Source organism: Malaclemys terrapin, chromosome 14, assembly GCF_027887155.1.
Source record: "Malaclemys terrapin pileata isolate rMalTer1 chromosome 14, rMalTer1.hap1, whole genome shotgun sequence".
NCBI lineage: Eukaryota > Metazoa > Chordata > Testudines > Emydidae > Malaclemys > Malaclemys terrapin.
Genome location: NC_071518.1, coordinates 603239 through 621590, shown reverse-complemented (window position 1 = coordinate 621590; position 18352 = coordinate 603239). Strand labels below are relative to the sequence as shown.

At 53.3% G+C, this 18352-nt stretch overlaps 1 protein-coding gene across 3 annotated transcripts; it reads left to right on the top strand.

Moving 5' to 3' along the window:
* Positions 1-391: 391 nt before the first annotated feature.
* ZNF821 (zinc finger protein 821) lies at positions 392-17426 on the top strand. 3 transcript variants are annotated; one of them, XM_054049297.1, is made up of 8 exons: positions 392-475; positions 2077-2166; positions 12825-12950; positions 13117-13265; positions 14356-14460; positions 15530-15696; positions 16035-16170; positions 16510-16580. In XM_054049297.1, exons 2-8 carry the CDS (start codon positions 2127-2129, stop codon positions 16510-16512), a joined length of 726 nt encoding a protein of 241 aa, XP_053905272.1. In that variant the 5' UTR covers positions 392-475; positions 2077-2126; the 3' UTR covers positions 16513-16580. The 3 variants fall into 3 exon arrangements, with proteins under 3 accessions (XP_053905272.1, XP_053905270.1, XP_053905271.1); XM_054049295.1 differs by lacking the exon at positions 16035-16170 and having other exon boundaries at positions 16510-17426; XM_054049296.1 differs by lacking the exons at positions 392-475; positions 2077-2166; positions 16035-16170 and having other exon boundaries at positions 12884-12969; positions 16510-17426.
* Positions 17427-18352: the final 926 nt, after the last annotated feature.

The window sequence follows — 18352 nt, the reverse complement described above, 5'->3', positions numbered from 1 at the left end:
GGTATGAAGGGAGGGGGGTCCCGGTCGGAGTCCATGGGGGTGTATGGGTGGGGGTACGAAGGGCGGATACATGGCTGGGTAAGGATGGGGGTACCTGGGTGGGGGACATAAGGGGATCATGGGGGCTATGCAGGGGTCGGGGTACACGGACGGGGAGCCCATAGGTGAGTGTACTGGTGGGGTCTGTGGGGTACATCGGGGGTGGGAGGTGCACGAGCAGGGGGTGTCCCGTGGGGCGAGGAAGGGAGGAGGGTCCGGGTTGGAGTCCAGGGGGGCCCAGCTGGGGGTACATGGCTGGGCGAGGACCGGGGGGGGGGGGGGGGGGATGCTGCTGCATGGCCCCGCGCGCCCCCGGCCGCCCCGCCGTGCACTAGCGGCGCGCTCCCGCGCCGCCGCCATCTTCCTTCCCTCCGTCGGTCTGTCCGGCCGGCCCCTTTGTCTGTCCGCAGCCCCGCCCGGCCCAGCAGTGGAGCCGGTAAGAGCTGGGCCCGGACTCGCCCCCCCCCGCCCGTCTTGTTGGGGGTTGTCCTGTCCCGGGGGGGGCATGGTGCTGGTCCGGTCCGGTTCGGTCCGTGTCCCGGGGGGGGGGGCACGGTGCTGGTCCGGTTCGGTCTGTGTCCGGGGGGGGGCACGGTGCCGGTCCGGTCCGTGTCCGGGGGGGGGGGGCACGGTGCCGGTCCGGTTCGGTCTGTGTCCGGGGGGGCACGGTGCCGGTTCGGTCCGTGTCCGGAGGGGGGGGCACGCACGGTGCTGGGCCGGTTCGGTCTGTGTCCGGGGGGGGGCACGGTGCCGGTCCGGTTCGGTCTGTGTCCGGGGGGGGGCACGGTGCCGGTCCGGTTCGGTCTGTGTCCGGGGGGGCACGGTGCCGGTTCGGTCTGTGTCCGGGGGCGGGGGGCACGGTGCCGGTCCGGTTCGGTCTGTGTCCGGAGGGGGGGGCACGCACGGTGCCGGTCCGGTTCGGTTCGGTCTGTGTCGGGGGGGCATGGTACCGGTTCGGTCTGTGTCCGGGGGGGGGGCACGGTGCCGGTCCGGTTCGGTCTGTGTCCGGGGGGGGGGGCACGGTGCCGGTTCGGTCTGTGTCCGGGCGGGGTGGGCACGGTGCCGGTCCGGTTCGGTCTGTGTCCGGAGGGGGGGCACGCACGGTGCCGGTCCGGTTCGGTCTGTGTCCGGAGGGGGGGGCACGCACGGTGCCGGTCCGGTTCGGTCTGTGTCGGGGGGGCATGGTACCGGTTCGGTCTGTGTCCGGAGGGGGGGGGGCACGGTGCTGGGCCGGTTCGGTCTGTGTCCGGGGGGGGGCACGGTGCCGGTTCGGTCTGTGTCCAGAGGGGGGGCACGCACGGTGCTGGGCCGGTTCGGTCTGTGTCCGGAGGGGGGGGCACGCACGGTGCTGGGCCGGTTCTGTGCATGTCGCTGTGGGGGTGGATGTCGCGGGGGTGCAGGGTGCTGGCCAGGTTCGGTCTGTGTTGCGGGGGGGGGGGGGGGTGATGCTGGGCCTGTCCCCGTCTGTGTCGCTGGGGGTGCATGGCGGGTGCCCCATATGTCTCTGTTCCTGGGGGTGCGTGGCAGGTGGCTCTTGGCCGGCTGGGTCTGTGTCACTGGGGGGGGGGGGGGGGGGAGGTACTGGGCTGGCTCTGTGATGCTGGTGGCGGGGGCGCACGACGCTGGGCTGGTTCTGTTTGCGTTGCTGGAGGGGGGATGGTGATGGACCAGTTCTGTCCATGTTGCTGGGGGTGGGCGCAGGGCCCTGGGCTGGTTCTGTCAGTGTTGCTGGGGTGGGGGTGTGCACGGCACTGGGAGGGTCGGTCTGTGTCCCTGCGGGGGTGATGGGCTGGTTCCCTGTGTGTTGCTGCTTGTCCCGGTGAGCAGGGGCCTTGCTGGGCTGGGTGAGTTTGCCTGCAATCGGCTACTTAGCCGGTGCCCGGTGGGATTGCGGGATGAGCCCTGCGTGCACAGCGGGGTGATCCTTACTCTGGGGTTAGCTTGGAAGGCCGGGGGCAGAGCCAGCCACCTGAGTGAGTTTGGCCGGGGACTTCGAGGGATTCAGTGGGTTTGTGTGATGGTTCTTCTTCTCCGTAGGTGAGCCCTCTGCTGAGGGAAGGACCCCTCTGCTCCTGGGCCAGGGAACCATGTCCCGTCGGAAACAGACCACTCCTAATAAAGTGCATTGTGAGTATTGTGCCCCATGCTATGGCAGCACTCTTGCCTGGTCGCATTTCCCTGGAGTTGGGCGGGGGGGGGACAGATTGGGGGATGTAGAGTTGGAATGGTCAGAGTGGTGTAGTTGTGCTCTGTGGGAGTGGGAAGTTACGGCACTGGCCGCGCTCTGGCATGCGTGGCAAGGCTAGGCATGGACACGCAGCACACCTGAGTAGATGTGTTTGTGCAGGGGATGCCAGCCGCACTTAGTCATCTCATTTCACAGATGAAAGTGCCCTAGGAAATGTGGTGTTTGGCTTTTGGGCTCGGCCTGCGTTTTGGACAGTGAAGGAAATTTTGGGCTGTGTGCTCTGAGAACATGGCTGGGTGCCAGGACCTCCTGGGTCTGATCCTTGCTCTGCCACAGACTCACTGGGTGACCTTGGACAAGTCACCCGGGCCAGGTCTGCCCTACTGACCTATATCGGTATAACTATGTCGCTCAGGTGTGAAAAATCCACACACCCCCAGGCGATGTAGTTCTACCGACCTAACCTCCTGTGTAACACTAGGTTGTGGGAGAGCTTCTCCCGTCGACATAGCTACCATCTCTCGGGGAGGCGGATTAATGACACCAAGGGGAGGAGCTCTCCTGTAAGCATAGGAGAATCTTCACTAAAGCGCTACAATGGCACCACTCCAGTATGTGAAGGCAAGGCTTTAGTCGCTCTGTGCCTCAGTTTCCCTCCCTGCAGTAGTGATGATGAGATGGGTAGTTTAACTGGCTCATGGCCAGATAGATGCTGCCTAGATTACACTCCCTGTTAGCTGAGAGGTGACCCTGTGTTTCTCGAGCAATGTCAAGCACCCAGCATTGGGTTACTGTTGCAGGAGTTGCAGTCACTGTGTGCGTCAGCACTGACTGCAGACACGTAGTGAGCCGTCACGGGAGCTAGGAGACAGGCACATAAACTTTCAGTGACAAAGGGGGCACTGCACAGCTCCAGCTTGTTTCTGCATGACTGCATCAGAGTGCGGGGAGTGGAGTGCGCTGTCACCCACCCAGAAGGATAGTTGGGGTTGCACGCACCCCTGGGGCCTCGACTGAGCTCATAGACTCGTGTATCTCCTATGAGAACTGTGAAGCGGGGGATGAGATGCTGGAGTCCTTGCTACGAATGGAGTGACTGGTAGGAGTGCAAGACTGAGAGCAGAATGCTGCAGCTAGAACAGTCCTACCAAACGCCGCTCTTGGCTGATGCTACCACCTTGCGTGCATTTGTGTGTTTCTCTCTGCTGTCCTTCTGTATGAATGAGGCAATAGAAGTCTACACATGCTGCACTCTGCACAGCCAGTGGGTGTTTGGGGAGATTGTCACAGGGATTTGGAAAACCCCAAGAGAGGCATGGGAGCAGGAGAAGGCCTCCATGGTGGCATTGCCAGAGGTGCCAGCGGTGGCTTTTGGCAGCTGCCCGGCAATTTGTACTCTCCGATTCCTATTCCTCTGTGTTTGGTTTGAGACTGGGCACAGGGTGGCTGTGACTTGCTGCTTGGTGCATTAACTCTTGGGCCTTGTTTTCACAAGAGACATTTGGGGCACTAACCACGGTGTGGTCTCTCCTAGCATGCCTGTAACACACCTCGCGTCCACACACACAGTGCACAGGCATTACAGCTATCATTTGGGTTAGATTTGCTTTGAGCACATGTTAAGGGAGATCAGTGGATGAGATGAGTGACATAACAGCTCTCACAGTACAAATAGCCTTCCCCCTCCTGTCCCACAGTGCCTAGCTGGCCTGTCTGGTCTGTTTGCTGCACTCCACTGCACAGGGGTGAAGTTATTCAGAAGCTAGTAATTTGTACGTATAGCACCACACACACTGGAGTTCAGTTGTGCACTATTTTCACAGTGAACAAGATCTTCTATTTCTGCAATATCTGATTCTATCACCATGTCTCAGAGGAGACCATCATATGAACATGGTGCCAGCTGGTGTGAAGCTAACATACAGGCTCCGGTATCCATCTAGGGAGAGGTGCTTTGATACCAGTTGAACTTCTTCACACACAACACGTTAATGTATGACCAGGTATCTGAGCAGTTGTTTGACGTAGGCATCACCAGGAGAAGCAAGTGGTGCCACAAGAAGAAAAAGGGACTGAAAGGCCTATGCAACATGACCCAGGACAATAACAGTCTCTCCAGCTCAGGATGGAAAACTGACCCCTTTTATAATGAGCGGCACGGAACTGTTGGGACTCACCCATCCACCCAGCCTGCAGAGAGCCCAGGAGTGCCATGCAGAGCACTTGTGACGGACAAGGAGCATCAGCTCCAAGAACTGGGTGAACTGTCAGTATGAGGAGTCAGAATGGGAGACGACAGGCGTATTACAGGGATCTCTTCCTGGGGACGGAGATAGTTTGGGAGGAGGAGGAATTGGGCCACAGGTATGCAGCTTTTTATTGTACTATCTACTACCGGGGTCTGATTTTGCGGGTTGGGGGCTGGAGAAGAGTTTTCTGAAATGTTCTGAACGCCACCATTGATGATTGTAAATGGGTAGATACAGGCTCACAAGAGGGAAGAAGTGTTCACCTCTTTCCCGCTCCACTAGTCCCTATTCTCTCCTCACTCAGCCACACTGGGACATTTGGCAGCTGCAAGTCCCTCCCTTGCCTGCCCAGTTCAGTCCACCATTATTCCCCAACTGTGGCATCCCCTCATTGAAAGACCAGGGTTAGCTACATGGTCTGCTCTTCCCAGTTAGCACAGAAATACTCAGTTGCGTGGCTGCACTCAAATGGGTAGAATAGCAGGGGGAAAACTTCAGAAGAGCACAGAAACCATAATAAAAGTGAGAATATTGTTGTTGTTTCAAGTACAGTAACTCCTCACTTAACGTCCTCCCGCTTAACGTTGTTTCGAAGTTACATTGCTACTCCATTAGGGAACATGCGCGTGTAAAGTTGTGCACTGCTCCCTTATAACGTTGTCTGGCTGACTTTTCAAGGGAGCGTTGCACAAGTTCCTCTTCTCCGCCTCCTCCCACCCTCCCAGCACTTCCCCCGCTGCCAAACAGCTGTTTGATGGCACTTAGGACTTTCTGGGAGGGAGGGAGCAAGCGGGGAAGCTGCCCCTCCTCCCCCTCTCGGCAGACAGGACCACCCGGAATGCAGGGGCTTTAGGGGCTGCAGGGCCCTGGGCTAAGGGGGCCTTGGCCTGCAGCTCTAAAGCCCCTTTCGGAATGCGACCCTGCGAGCACAGGCCGGAGGACTCGAGGAGCAGGGGCAGCCGCACAGCCAGCGGACGGAGAGAAGTGGTGCTTTCCCCTTCAAAGCGTCGCTTCTCTCCAGCTGGCTTTGAAGGGGAAAGTGCCGCTTCTCTCTGGCCGCTGTCTGCATTTTTCAGGAACATAACTACAGTGTTAAGTGAGGAGTTACTGTAGGCAAATATCAAGTACTACGGTCGTTGCATTTACATTTCATTGTATTGCTGCCCCTCCTGCAGGACTATGGCAACTGATTCATGCACGTTTCTTATATCCTTCTGTTCTGCCATTTAATGCATGAAAAACAACCCTGCCTTGCAAAGTGACGCAAAAATAATACAGGCCATGATGTATAAGTACACGGCCTGTTCCCTGCTGAGTTGAGATACGCAGTGCAGCTCTCTTAATCCAGTGGAGAACCGGGGTAGTTCAGTTTAGCCTTTATTTTCTCCCAATTTTCAGGATTAATCTGAAAACCTTTCCCAGCCCTCATCCAACCTTGCAGTCAAGCGTTGTGGTAGAGATAGCTGCCCCCGAAGCTCACCCTCCCTCCATTCAGACAAGTCACCCTTCTCATCCACGCCAACAGTTCTGCTACAGAGCTCAAGCTTTTCCTCCTGCTCAGATGTTGCTTTTCTTTTTGTGCCCAGGACCCTTTGCAAAATGATGTTTTTGATGTTCTGCAATAAGTAATCTTTGCTAGCTGGATTCCAGTGACCACCTCCTGGCCCCATTCCCTTCATCTCATTAGCACGTTAATCCTCCCTCCTCACCCACCCATGTTCTTATAAGTGGGGTGTGAATTCTGCTATATCTTTAACATCTCTGGGTGGAGGAAGAAAGCGCCTCGCTTTCAGTTCCAAACTGAACATAAATGGTCACTTGTACCAAATCCCTTGATACTAGGAGAGCTAGATGGGCTATTGCTGTGGTTATTAACTTCCCTTTTTTTTTTTTTATTTCAGTGCCTTTACAGCCATATGGACATGCCCGAACAGGGATGGGCAGGTGCATTAGCTCCCCGGTGAGAAAGTTTCAGGTCCTGGAAAAGGAAGTGCGGAGAAGACCTGTGTGAACAGGGACTCTGGCCCCTCCTTGAACTTGTACAAGTATTTAAAGAGGCTCCTCTCAGAACGCGTGTAGGCTGAGCAGGACAGGGGACTTATGTAAGGCTTTTGCCGGAGCGCGAGAGATGTGAATGGAGGAGGCAGGGCCCAGACGTGCAGGGCTCAGGAAAAACTGCCTGCCAAGTTGACACCATCTGGTCTTGGCAGCCATGCCTTCCCCTCCTGCCCAACACCACTGGGGCCCTGTACCACCACAGCCATTCTCAGGCACCCCACTCTTTTACAAGACTGTGGAAAGGAGAACTGGAGCCCAAAAGCAAGGCACTATCAGGAACCTCAGCATGCTTGCTCTAGCCGGTTGTGGTGTAACTCTGGTGACTTGTTTTAGTATTGCAGCAGACCTGCAGCCTTGTTTGTATTTAATAAAGTTGTGGAAAAGCATCTGTGATTTCAATACCCAGCATACTGTCCTTTATCCCCACAAGCCACTCCCCGTGCTCCTTTGCCAAAGGGAATGCACACCACCACCACATCACAAGTCCTTGGACTGGTGCGTCTGGCCTGTCTGTACCCCAACTGCGCACTTCTCCATCAGTCCCCTAAGAGGCTAGGTCAGTGTAATAGGGTAGGAGCTTAATGAGGGGTCTAAAAAAGTAGCGTAACATTGAATTCCCTCTCCCCAGTTCCACACAGGCACTTAGGGTGCATGTGCTCCTGGACTGTGTGATATGGGCAGAATGCTGAGAGTCTGCAGCACTGCCATGACTGTCTGGCTAGTCCAGCTGGGAGTGGTGCTGCCTCCTTCCTCCACTGCTCCTGCAAGTAACCACCTTGGTTTCACATGTGATCTGCAGAAAGGCAGCAGGCAGCTGTTAGCACGACATCCCTCATGGAGACTGAGGTTGATATTATTCATAGGAAGAGTCCCTCTCTGCACACTCCTGCAAAGCCCTGTGTTTAGGAGAATCCTGATGTCACACACTTGGCCCAGTCACATTACATACGTGTTCAGGACCCCGCGGCAAGGCCCGCATCCCCATGGACTAGGCTGGGAGGGACATGTCCCACCAATAGTGCCTGATTATAGGAATAGGAACCCTAATTATTTGACTCCTTTAGTGATTTCTGGTACATTCTCCACCTTGCTCTCATACCCTTGCTGCCCCCCCCACAGACATACGAGTCTAGCATGGTTCCCTGCTCACTAGTAATAATCCAGGAGAGCAATTTACCATAGGAGAATGAGGATCTTATGCTCATAATCTATTGGAACCAGCTCCCCACAAGTGCTGAAATTCTGCGTTCTTTGCTGCTTGCCTCAGGTCTCTCGTACCTTGGTCCTGCCAGTCTGAGGTTGAGATTGGAACCCAAAAGGACAGAAGCAGCATTCCACCCACTCGAAATCATTCTCCAACACTATTTGGAATCATCCACTGGGTGAGGGTGTACGTGACTGGGAACTGCTGCTTTCAGACACAGGCCCCACCACACTATCCTTTACTACCTTGCCTCACACACCTAGTAATTGCTTTCTAAAAACTCCAGGAGAAACCTTCCTTGTTGAGTGTGCAGCCTTGGTTCCATTTCTGACAAAAGAATTAGGAAATTATGCTGGCAACCAGAGGCTTTTGGGAATTTACCAGGGGATTATGGGAATTTGACCTCCTTTCCCATAATTCCCCTGGAATTGCTGAAGGCTTTTTGAACTCTCACAACTCACGGCTTCATCAAGCATGCCAGGGACTGTGGGTTAGGTAGTGAGAAGGCAGGGCAAGTGTGGACGTGGGACAAAACAGTAAGTGAAACAGCTGCCTAATATGGACATGCTCTGTCATTGATACTTATGCTGGTGGCTATCCCAATGAAGTTTTTTAACTATGGGGGCACCAGCCATAGCATCAGATTTAAAGCAAGTTTTGCACTTAAATTTCTTTATGTACAGTGCATCTTCTCCAAAAGTACAGCATTTACTCTGAGTTGTTACTGAATTTCCTGAGTATTTACAAATAAAGCCAACAATTAATTTGGGTTAAAATGGATTTAAAAATTAGTCCCTTGAAAAATGTAATGCCTCGTGTCAGGTTTTTGTTCATCCCAAACAATCTCAGCTCGAAATCTGCACAAGATTGGCAGAGAGTTGAAGCATGGTCTGGGGCAATGAGTAGTTTGTGTGGGATTAATGTTCTCTGTACAGAGAGGCTGATGAATCAAAGAACTGCCCTATGTCAGCATGGCTGCCATCTCCTATTCTCAGTAGGACTAAGGCCATGACATGCCCTCAATTAAGATACACTTCTCAAAATGGCCAGTATCTCCCATTGTTCTCACTGAGGCTGTCCTTAGCACAAATGCCTACCGTTGCCTAGCATTTTTGCCACCTGATAGTATGGGGAGTCACCATTTTCCTGGAGGGCAGCTTGGCTTCACTTCCATTGGGAACAAAGGATGGCAGTGACCATATTTGCTAAGGGCAGCCAGTGTCCTCAGTCCTGTTGGGAACAGGCCATTTTGAAAAGGGGAGCTGTGTATGAGTTTCTTAGCGGGATAATTTTTCAGGTATGAAGAATAACACAAAGAATGACAGTGCTAAATATTTGTTTTCAAAAGCTACCTGTTACATCAAATCTGCTCAGCTGAGAGGCTAGGAGGGAGAACTGATGAGGACAGGAAAACACAGGAGTTTGGGCGGGGGGCATGTGGTGGACTGCAGGGAAGATGAATTTGGCATGTGTGGATAGGAGAATGTAGCAAACAGGATGGGGGGGAACACTCGGGTGTGCACTCCAGCTGCTTTGTGCTGCTCTGACAATGCAAAGAAGCTGTAAGCGCAGCTTAACCAGCCACTGTGCTCCAGCTGCTTTGCACTGCTCTCTAGTGATGTAAAGCAGCCAGAGCACACCCGTAAATCTGGCCTGAGAGGTTAGTTAGAAAAACAACAACAACTTCAAATCGTTAGAAATATCCCATGGTAGCATTTTTGTTGGGTTTGGAACTTTTTAATAATTTAACAAAGAAATTCACAGACAAAAGATAGATTAAAATGGAATTAAGGTCTCATGTTACGGGGCATGACAGTAATTTAGGGTAAAATACATATACAGGGATATTGTAATTACCCTAAAATCAGGCATTATAAACCCAGGAAATTCAGACTTTGGGTTAAATTTAAGCGACAGCTAAACATGTTAAGTTTTGGGTGCACAGGTAAGGCACCCAAATAACCTTAACTCTGCCCCCTAGTGACACCATGAAGGGGGATAAACAAGAGAAAATATCATGTGTCTTTAACAATCAATCTATTTAATCCACTGGTTCTCAACCAGGGGTATATGTACCCCTGGGAGTACACAGAGGTTTTCCAGGGAGTACATCAGCTCATCTAGATATTTGCCTAGTTTTACAACAGGATACATAAAAAGCACTAGCGAAATCAGTACAAACTAAACTTTCATACAGACAATGACTTGTTTATACTGCTCTGTATACTATACACTGAAATGTAAGTACAATATTTATATTCTGATTTATTTATTTTATCATTATATGGTAAAAATGAGAAAGTTAGGAATTTATCAGTAACAGTGAGCTGTGACACTTTTGTATTTTTATGTCTGATTTTGTAAGCAAGTAGTTTTTAAGCGGGGGGGTGGGGTGGTAGGGGTACGCAAGACAAATCAGAGTCCTGAAAGGGGTACAGTCATCTGGAAAGGTTGAGAGCCACTGATTTAATCTAATGTGTGATCTCAAGCATTAAAAGGCACTTATGAGAATGGTCTGATCATTGCATAGGGTCACTGCAGGGCAAAGTTAAAGTTGTGTCGGGACCTACCAGGGCATTTCCAGACCTTATCATGGGTGGTGTTCTTTTATACGTAACCCTAACTCTGAACGTCTGAGCTTATAGTGCCTGATTTGGGGCTAATTACAACATTATTGTGACATCTTGTACCCTAAATTACTGATCTGCAATCTCAACCTTAACTCCATTTTTGCACATTTTTTGTCAGATAATCAGGGTGGATAAAAATCAATCCTTCATTTAAAAAAATATTATTTTTGTTAGATTTTGCATTTAAATAGAGCTTTTCTTTTAAAAAATAAACCTATTTGAATTATGATAACGTATATTGAGGCCTAAATTTACAATAACCTACTCAAATAGTTGAAATCAAATAAAAAGCATTCAAGCAGTATCTGTTTGCTGCCGAAATGTTAAGGAAAGTTATCCCTGAACTGGTAGCAGTTGCTGGCTAAGCATGGGGAACCAGAGTCTAATGCTAAACTAGCTTTTGACAGCAGCAGCCTCATCTACAGGTGCAGAGAGAATATTTTCTTCATTTCAGTTTGTTCAGCTAGTTCAGTTCAGTGACTTCAAAGTTGAGCACCAGCTAGGAGTTGAACTGGCAGGAAAGTTTGTTTTCCTTGTCCAGTCAATGACTAAAAATAAGGTGTGAGTGGGTGAGAGCTACTGGTTCTGAAATCTTGAAGGCCAGATGCCCAGATCCTCAAGGTGTTTAGGCGCCTGGCTACTATTAGAGTTGTGGCAGGGAAGCACCATGGGTGGGATTCACAATGGGACAGAGAGGTTGCAACACTCTGTCACGCTGCACAGGACCAAGGCTGCGATCCGTAGAGCTGAGTTAGGTGCCGGGGCCTCTATACAATCCATGGGGCGAGAGAGGCCTAAGAACGGGAGCCACAGAAGCCAGCGCACCAGGCAAGGGGCTGCCTAAGGGCGATGCGCAAGGGTGTGTGCTAAGCCCCCATCCCCCTTCGGAGAAAAGTGCCTCAGCCCAGGCTGCAGCTAGCGAGCCAGGAACAGAACCCAGCAGCCAGGCAGCGTCGGTGCTGAAGGGGTTTCTTGTGGGAATGAGGTAGGCACCTCATGGTGTCACACAAAATGGAGACTGCTGGGGGAGAAATACTGAAAGAGTGATCGGAGCAGGGGGCTTGGCCCAGGGTCTGTTAGCTCTCTCATTCCCATGCTCTTGCTGGAGTATCTGTGGCGACCAAGTCATCCTCATATCAGAATAACCCATAGCTCAGCGGTCAGAGGGCTATCTGGAGCGGTGGCAGAGCCCTGTGCAAGTCCTTTCTCTTCCCTCGGTTCATGGAATGCCCTGGGGCTGAGTGTGAGACAGGCACCCAGACGCCTAGTGGGAGACAGCAGTGCACATGCCCCAAGGCAGAGACTTTGGTGCCAAGTGAGTTTAGGCACCTACAGAGTTTGATGGGAGTTTTGTGGATCACAGTGGAGCCAAACCCGGCACTTGGGCAGGTCCCCCTGAGGCTTAGGCATGTAAGTGCTTTTGTGGCTCTGGGCCCCGGTCAGGTCACTGCAGTAACTGCCGCTAATACGGCCTTTCATAGACCCAGTGGAGATGCCAAACAGGGTTTGAGAAATTCATTGTTCCCAGCGTATCTAGCACATTTCAGGTAGTTCTGTTTAGCTAATAAAAAACAATGTCTTATCTTCCAAGGCCAGAGGGGACTCCGGTGCTCAAGTAGTCTTACCGCCAGCATAACACAGGCCACAGCACTTCCCCAAAATAATCCCCCTGGACATGCGGCGTCTTTTAGAACAACGTCACAATGCTGAGTCTGTGCATTTGTAATTGCATTCCAATTTCCATCCAAATGCAGCTTGACACAGCTCACCAGGAAAACAGATCACCCAGGAAGTGTAGCACTTGCCATTTGCTAACAAAATAGAAAACATATAACCATTAAGAATCTGACTAAGCTGTACAATTGCTTAAATGTGTGTAAAGAGAGCACATCCTGCTGCTTTGCAGAAACCTGCCGAATCTAGTGGAACAGCTACATTTAGCTGCAAATCAACATGTTTTAATGGTTATCAACCACTGAGAATCAACCTTTTAAAAAAAAATTAATTACAAATACAAAACAAGATTAAAAACCAATTGTTTACATCAGTCCCCCTGCTGGCAGCGTGGCCATGTGGCGAAAGCACACTCTGTCGGGCCCATCTGGCTGTGGCGTGAGCATACGTTGGGCTAGAAGAGGGTTTCTGCCGGCTCTGTGTGCCAGGCCGGGGATCTAGGGAGAGGATGGGCAGGGTGCAGTGTGTTTTTGGTGCGGAGGGATGACTGGGGCCAGGAGTTTGTCACTACCAGCTTCTAACAATTAGCCCCATGCTAAGCAGGCACAAGGGTGTTGGTGCCCTGGGGCAGGACAGTGCAGAGCTTTCAACAGATTCTTGCTTGAGGCTGATAAGAGCAGGTGTGTCTGAGCAGCTTGGTGCCTGAATGTCGCTCCTGGTGAACATGCTGAAGAGTGCGCTGGAAACGCAGCCTCTGACTGTTCTGTCTTTGGGGCTGCCAGGGGAGCAGGTCTTCGCAGGCCTGGAGGAGCAAGCCCGCCAGGCCATGATGAAAAGTGACTTTCCTGGAGCCTTTGGAGACCAGCGGCCAACAATTCACCAGCTGCAGGATCAGGACTCCAGCAGCAGTGAGTTCAGCACCTTCGGGTAATGGATGGAGGAGACTGACTGGGGGGAGGGTTGGAGGGTGCAGGGTGGGTGTACACTTTGATGAGTCCTGTAGCTATGGACTGTTTTCGGGGCTGGCCTGAAGCTGCTGCGTAGGGCCCCAAGTGATTGGTTTGTGTGTTCCAGGCGACAGCGAGGGGGAGGAAGAGGAGACCACGCAGGACGAAGTCTCTTCGCACACCTCTGAGGAGGACGGCACAATGGTGAAAGTGAAAAAGGAATTCGAAACTGCAGAGCAGCCTGTAGCTGGAAACCAGCGGATTGGAGCAAATGAGGCAAGTGGTTCACTGTCTTGCAGTACGTTCTGGCCGCGCCCCAGAATGGAGATACCCCATCCCACCTCCTAGAGCTGGCAGGGACCCCGAACGGGCCGCGAGTCCAGCCCCTTCCTTCACTAGCAGGACCAGGAACTGATGTTGCCCCAGATCCCTAAGTGGCCCCCTCAAGGAGGGGGGCCCACAACCCTGGGGTTAGCAGGCCAGTGCTCAAACCACTGAGCTATCCCTGCCCCCAATGGAGGTGCTTGGGCACCTACTCAGGTCTGGCTCAGTTTTCTTTATGGGGAGTGATGCTATGTATCTTGCCTTCTCCAAACATGGGCCAAGGCATGTAGGCTACTGTTCTGGGAGCTCTTGGACTGCCAGGAGCAGCCGCTCTGTGGTAGGGGACAGAAGGGGGGACAGAGGGAATCTGAACTACAGCTGCTCAAGTGAGCCACTCCCAGGACATGGCACTGGACGGAGTCCTCTGCTGTCTCTCTGATCCACTTCCATCCACCCTTGCTGTTGATTGCCGCGCAGGCCATGCAGTTAGCACCATCTAGGTTCCAGAATATGAGAGAGACAGGGTGGGTGAGGATATTACCTCGCTCACCTTGTCAGCCAGTCCAAGTGTCTTCCATGTCCAATTCTTCTGCCTTGTACCACCTGTCTGCCCGGCACAGGTCAGAGAACATGGCCTACCTCACACCTCGCTGACCTGGGTCCTTGGCAGTGGGGGAACTGTTCCAGTGCCTCCGCCATGCAAACAGAAGGAAAAAGCCGACCCTATGCAGTGCCCACAAGAAACCTGTGGACTCCATGGCGCTTCTGACTCTTCTGCCTTGTGGGCTATAGAAGCTCTGCGTGAGGTCGGCTTTTTCCTCCTGTTTGCACAGAGGAGCTGGGAATAGTCCCGCACTGCCAAGGACCCAGGTCAAAACGCAGCAAGGTCGGGCATATTGTCCGAGCTGTGCAGGCAGTGAGGTGATGTGAGGCAGAAGGGTTTATGGAGTGTCCTGCTGCAGTGCACATGAGAGTGGGGTGGGCTGCGAGAAGGAAATCTCTTTTCCTGACTCTTACTGAATTGGCTTCTCCTTGTTCTTAGGTGACTGAGGATTTGAACACAGGCCCCATGCTGGGACTGTCGCAGTGCCCGCTCTGCCAGCTGGAATGTGGGAGCAGAGAGCAGCTCATTGCTCACGTGTACCAGGTAGGAGACGTCTTCCTGATGAACTTAGATAACCAGGGCTCAGCCCTCTCTCGGGGTGAAAGGAACTGAAGTGATAGAAGGACCTGGAGGAGCCCTTTGCTGGCCCCACCTTCAGACTTGACACTGGAGGAGGGACTGTGGGGTTATCCTGATTCTGATTTTGTCAGTAGCAAAGACACATTTCCAGCTGGAAAGTAATTGAAGGTGACTGTAAATGCTGCAAACCAGAATAGTGGAATCAGCCAAGCGCTCTGGAACGTGGCCTCTCTGCCACGCCCCGTCTCACAACTCTAGGGGCTGACCTCAGCTAATTTCAGCCCCGGTTGGGAATCTTCATCTGTTTTCAAACTAGGCACAGAAACTGCTTTGCAGTGTGCATTGGGGCAAGACCCATCCTGCTGGCCTAGCCAGTCCTGTCATGGGTCCCACCTATCGAAACAGCTGCTCTTTCACAGAGAGAGCTGCAGCTCTGCACCAGGCCAGCCCTTGCTGGGGCCCCCCACCAGGTTAGTGTTTGTACAACTAGTAATGAAACACTTTCCTTCCCCAAACCAGCAGCCATCAAGGGGAGCCCCTTGGGTATGACTGAAAAAAGTCACCCCTTCTGTAGGCCTTTCATTCTAACCCAGTCTCAGTTCCCAGTTGCCGTTTACAGTGAGGCTGGTTTTGCATGCACATGTTTGCAGGCACCTTCCCTAAGTGAGCTCGATCACGCTTTACACAGAGGAAGTGCTCCCTCAGCTGCAGCAGTGAATACTGCAAGTAGACTTGTCCAGGCCCTTCCGCTCCAAGGGCCTGAGCCCTAACTGCCTCCTCATGCACTGACATGCAGCCGTAAACAAGCTTCACCTCCCATAACCAACATGCCTACCACTGCAGTTCATTCTCAAGGACTTGGGCTTTGCCCGGGAACCTACAGACAAAGGTTCTGGTGATAGCAACAGAGGCAAGCCAAGTACCAAACCACGGGGAGGAGCTGAAAGATTTCTCCATACCCACCAACCATTTAACAGGCAGAGCAGGCTTTCTGGGCAGTTTGGTCACTGAAAACCTAGGGCTTGTTTTGCAGCACACTGCAGCTGTGGTCAGTGCCAAGAGCTACATGTGTCCGGTGTGTGGCAGAGCCCTCAGCTCCCCAGGGTCCCTGGGGCGACACCTCCTGATCCACTCAGAGGACCAACTGTCAAACTGTGCAGTGTGTGGGGCGCACTTCACCAGCCATGCCACATTCAACAGGTGAGACTTTCCTCCCGCTTCGGTTGGGGTTGCATGCAGACATGTCAGGCCCTGAGAGTCACAATTAGCAGGGCTGCTTCAGGTGAAGCCACCGGATTGATCACCTCAGCCTTTGGAGACTGGAGTAAAACATTAACTACTGCTACCCTGCACTTGCGGGAGAGCTGGAACTATTCCCCAAGGGAGCCTACTTCCAGCTGTCCCTCGCCACAGGCAGATCCAGAATCTGTGCTCAGGGCTAGAACTTCCGGACCATGCTGTCTAGAACTGGCTCCCTAAGTCCTAGCCCAAGCCACGCAGAACCCTGCAGGAAAGCAGTGTTGTTTCCTTTACTCTAGAAATTCCAGTGTCTGGTGGAGCACTAGAGCCAAGCTCAGTCCCATGGTGTTCCCCTGCCCTTTGTCCGTCCTGGAGGAATCGTCGTGGGCACTGAGTCTCCGGGCGGGGCAGGTGGCTCTCAGGCTCTGGATTCAGGTAACCCTGGCTCTGATGGATGAGCTGTTCAGTAGCAGAATTACAACTGAAGCATGAAATCCAAAGGTGCCAGGGCTGGAGCATCTGAGCGGCTAACTGGGTAATTCCTGAATTCAGGCTCCCCAGCCTTAATTCATTGCTGACATTGTCCCCACACCCTTTACGTGGGTGCTCCTGGCAAATGTGTCCAGGTATGTTAACATCACCAAAGCCCTTGATGCAAACCACTATCGTGGGCTGTTAGTGGCTGGGCCATTGCCTCTCCCCTGTGCGGGCGGCTCCCTGCAGGGCACACTGTGTCAGCCGGAGATCCTTGATTCTGTTCTTTCTGCTTTCCAGTGAGAAACTGCCAGAAGTGCTAGCAGATTCCTTGCCTACCCCGCACAGCGAGGGCCCTTCCGGTGCTGAGGAGAAGGACGTTGCCTTTAACGCCCCTGTGTATCCTGCGGGCATCCTCCTAGTGTGCAACAACTGTGCTGCCTATCGCAAGCTGCTGGAGGCACAGGCTCCTGGCGTGCGCAAATGGGCGCTTCGCCGGCAGAACGAGCCACTGGAAGTGCGGCTTCAGCGCCTGGAGCGGGAGCGCACGGCCAAGAAGAGCCGGCGGGACAACGAGACGCCAGAGGAGCGGGAGGTGAGGCGCATGCGGGACCGAGAGGCTAAACGCCTGCAGCGCATGCAAGAGACAGATGAACAGCGGGCGCGGCGGCTGCAGAGGGACCGGGAGGCCATGAGACTGAAACGTGCTAATGAGACCCCGGAGAAGCGGCAGGCGCGGCTCATCCGGGAGCGCGAGGCCAAGAGGCTGAAGCGGCGCCTGGAGAAAATGGACATGATGCTTCGGGCCCAGTTTGGCCAGGACCCCTCTGCCATGGCTGCTTTGGCAGCCGAGATGAACTTCTTCCAGCTGCCAGTGAGCAATGTGGAGCTGGAAAGCCAACTGCTGGGCAAGATGGCCTTCGAGGAGCAGAGCAACAGCACGCTGCATTGAGCTGTAGCCCAACCACCGCTGCGGCTCCACGTGGCCCACAGGACGCCAGCAGCCTGGCCTCTGCCGCTGGCACCTGACTGACCCTCCCCGCCCCCACTCCTCCCACAACAGGCAGATCTGGGCTGCTGCTGCACATGGGAATGGAGCTGGGAGGCGTCTGCTCAGGCAGTACTGGTGAGAGCGGGCTGTCGGGATACAGTCTGCTCCAGTGGCCGAGCCACAGCCGATGAACAGAGGGAAAATAAATTAATTTTATGTGTAATGAGTCACCTTCCATGGCTGTTGCTTCCTCCTGGGCTTGGACCTTGTAGCGTAGCTGGCTGCTGCGGTTCCTTTCTGCAGGTGGAAAGCCTTTCCCAAAGGGAGGGCAACCTGGGCCTCCATTCCACCCCAAAATCCATCTGGATAGTGTGTGTGGGGGGTCTCTAGCGGCATGAGTAGTGGGATAGAGGACTTTGTTTGGCCACAGCACAGGGCAAGTCATTCACCCGTGGGGTCTGTAAAAAGGATGGGATACCACCGACCTTCTGGGAAGGGGGCTGTAGCCGCACTAACCCCGGTAGTGTTGTGACTGCCCTTGGGTTCCAGTAGCACTCATGACATGCTAGGAGAAGAATCCATTCTGGCTCCTAGGAACTCATTTTAAGCAGACGGCCTCACAGACCGGATGGGGAAAGGGAACAACCGTAGGTAACCTGCTCCTCTGTAAGCAGCCTGGCAAGAGTGGAGGGGGCCTTGCTTGTGGACCGGGGAGGAGTTCAGAGGCTGTACCTTGCCTTGGAGAAGCTGACAGACACGGAGCATGGTGGAAACTTCAGGGAAATAGAGGGGGCTCCTGTTGCACAGCCGGGGTACCACCTCCGAGGTGATGCTCTGCTCCAGTGGACCAGGCTAGGACCTAAACATGAGACTAGGCTTCAAACCCTGGTTCTGACACTGACATGCTGTGACCATGGGCAAGTCACCTCACCACCACAATTTCCCCATCTGTAAAATGGGCCCGATTAAGGTCTGTGAAGTGCTGTATGTGCAGACTAAGGCCAGTCAGCAGCAGGGGTAGGAACTGAGCTCCTGCTTCCTAACCCTGGGCTTCATCCATGAGAGCACGTGACTTTAGGGGAGCAATACCACCACTTTGTGTTATTTTCTGTTAGCATTTTTCTTTATTTCACAAGAAGCTCACTTTGTCCA

Excerpts from the sequence above, each read along its gene's own strand:
- ZNF821 (XM_054049295.1), top strand. The coding sequence starts at position 2,127 with ATGTCCCGTCGGAAACAGACCACTCCTAATAAAGTGCATT. Across the intron at positions 12,951-13,116 it reads GGATCAGGACTCCAGCAGCA|GCGACAGCGAGGGGGAGGAA; the intron begins GTGAGTTCAGCA and ends TGTGTGTTCCAG. Across the intron at positions 13,266-14,355 it reads AGCGGATTGGAGCAAATGAG|GTGACTGAGGATTTGAACAC; the intron begins GCAAGTGGTTCA and ends CCTTGTTCTTAG.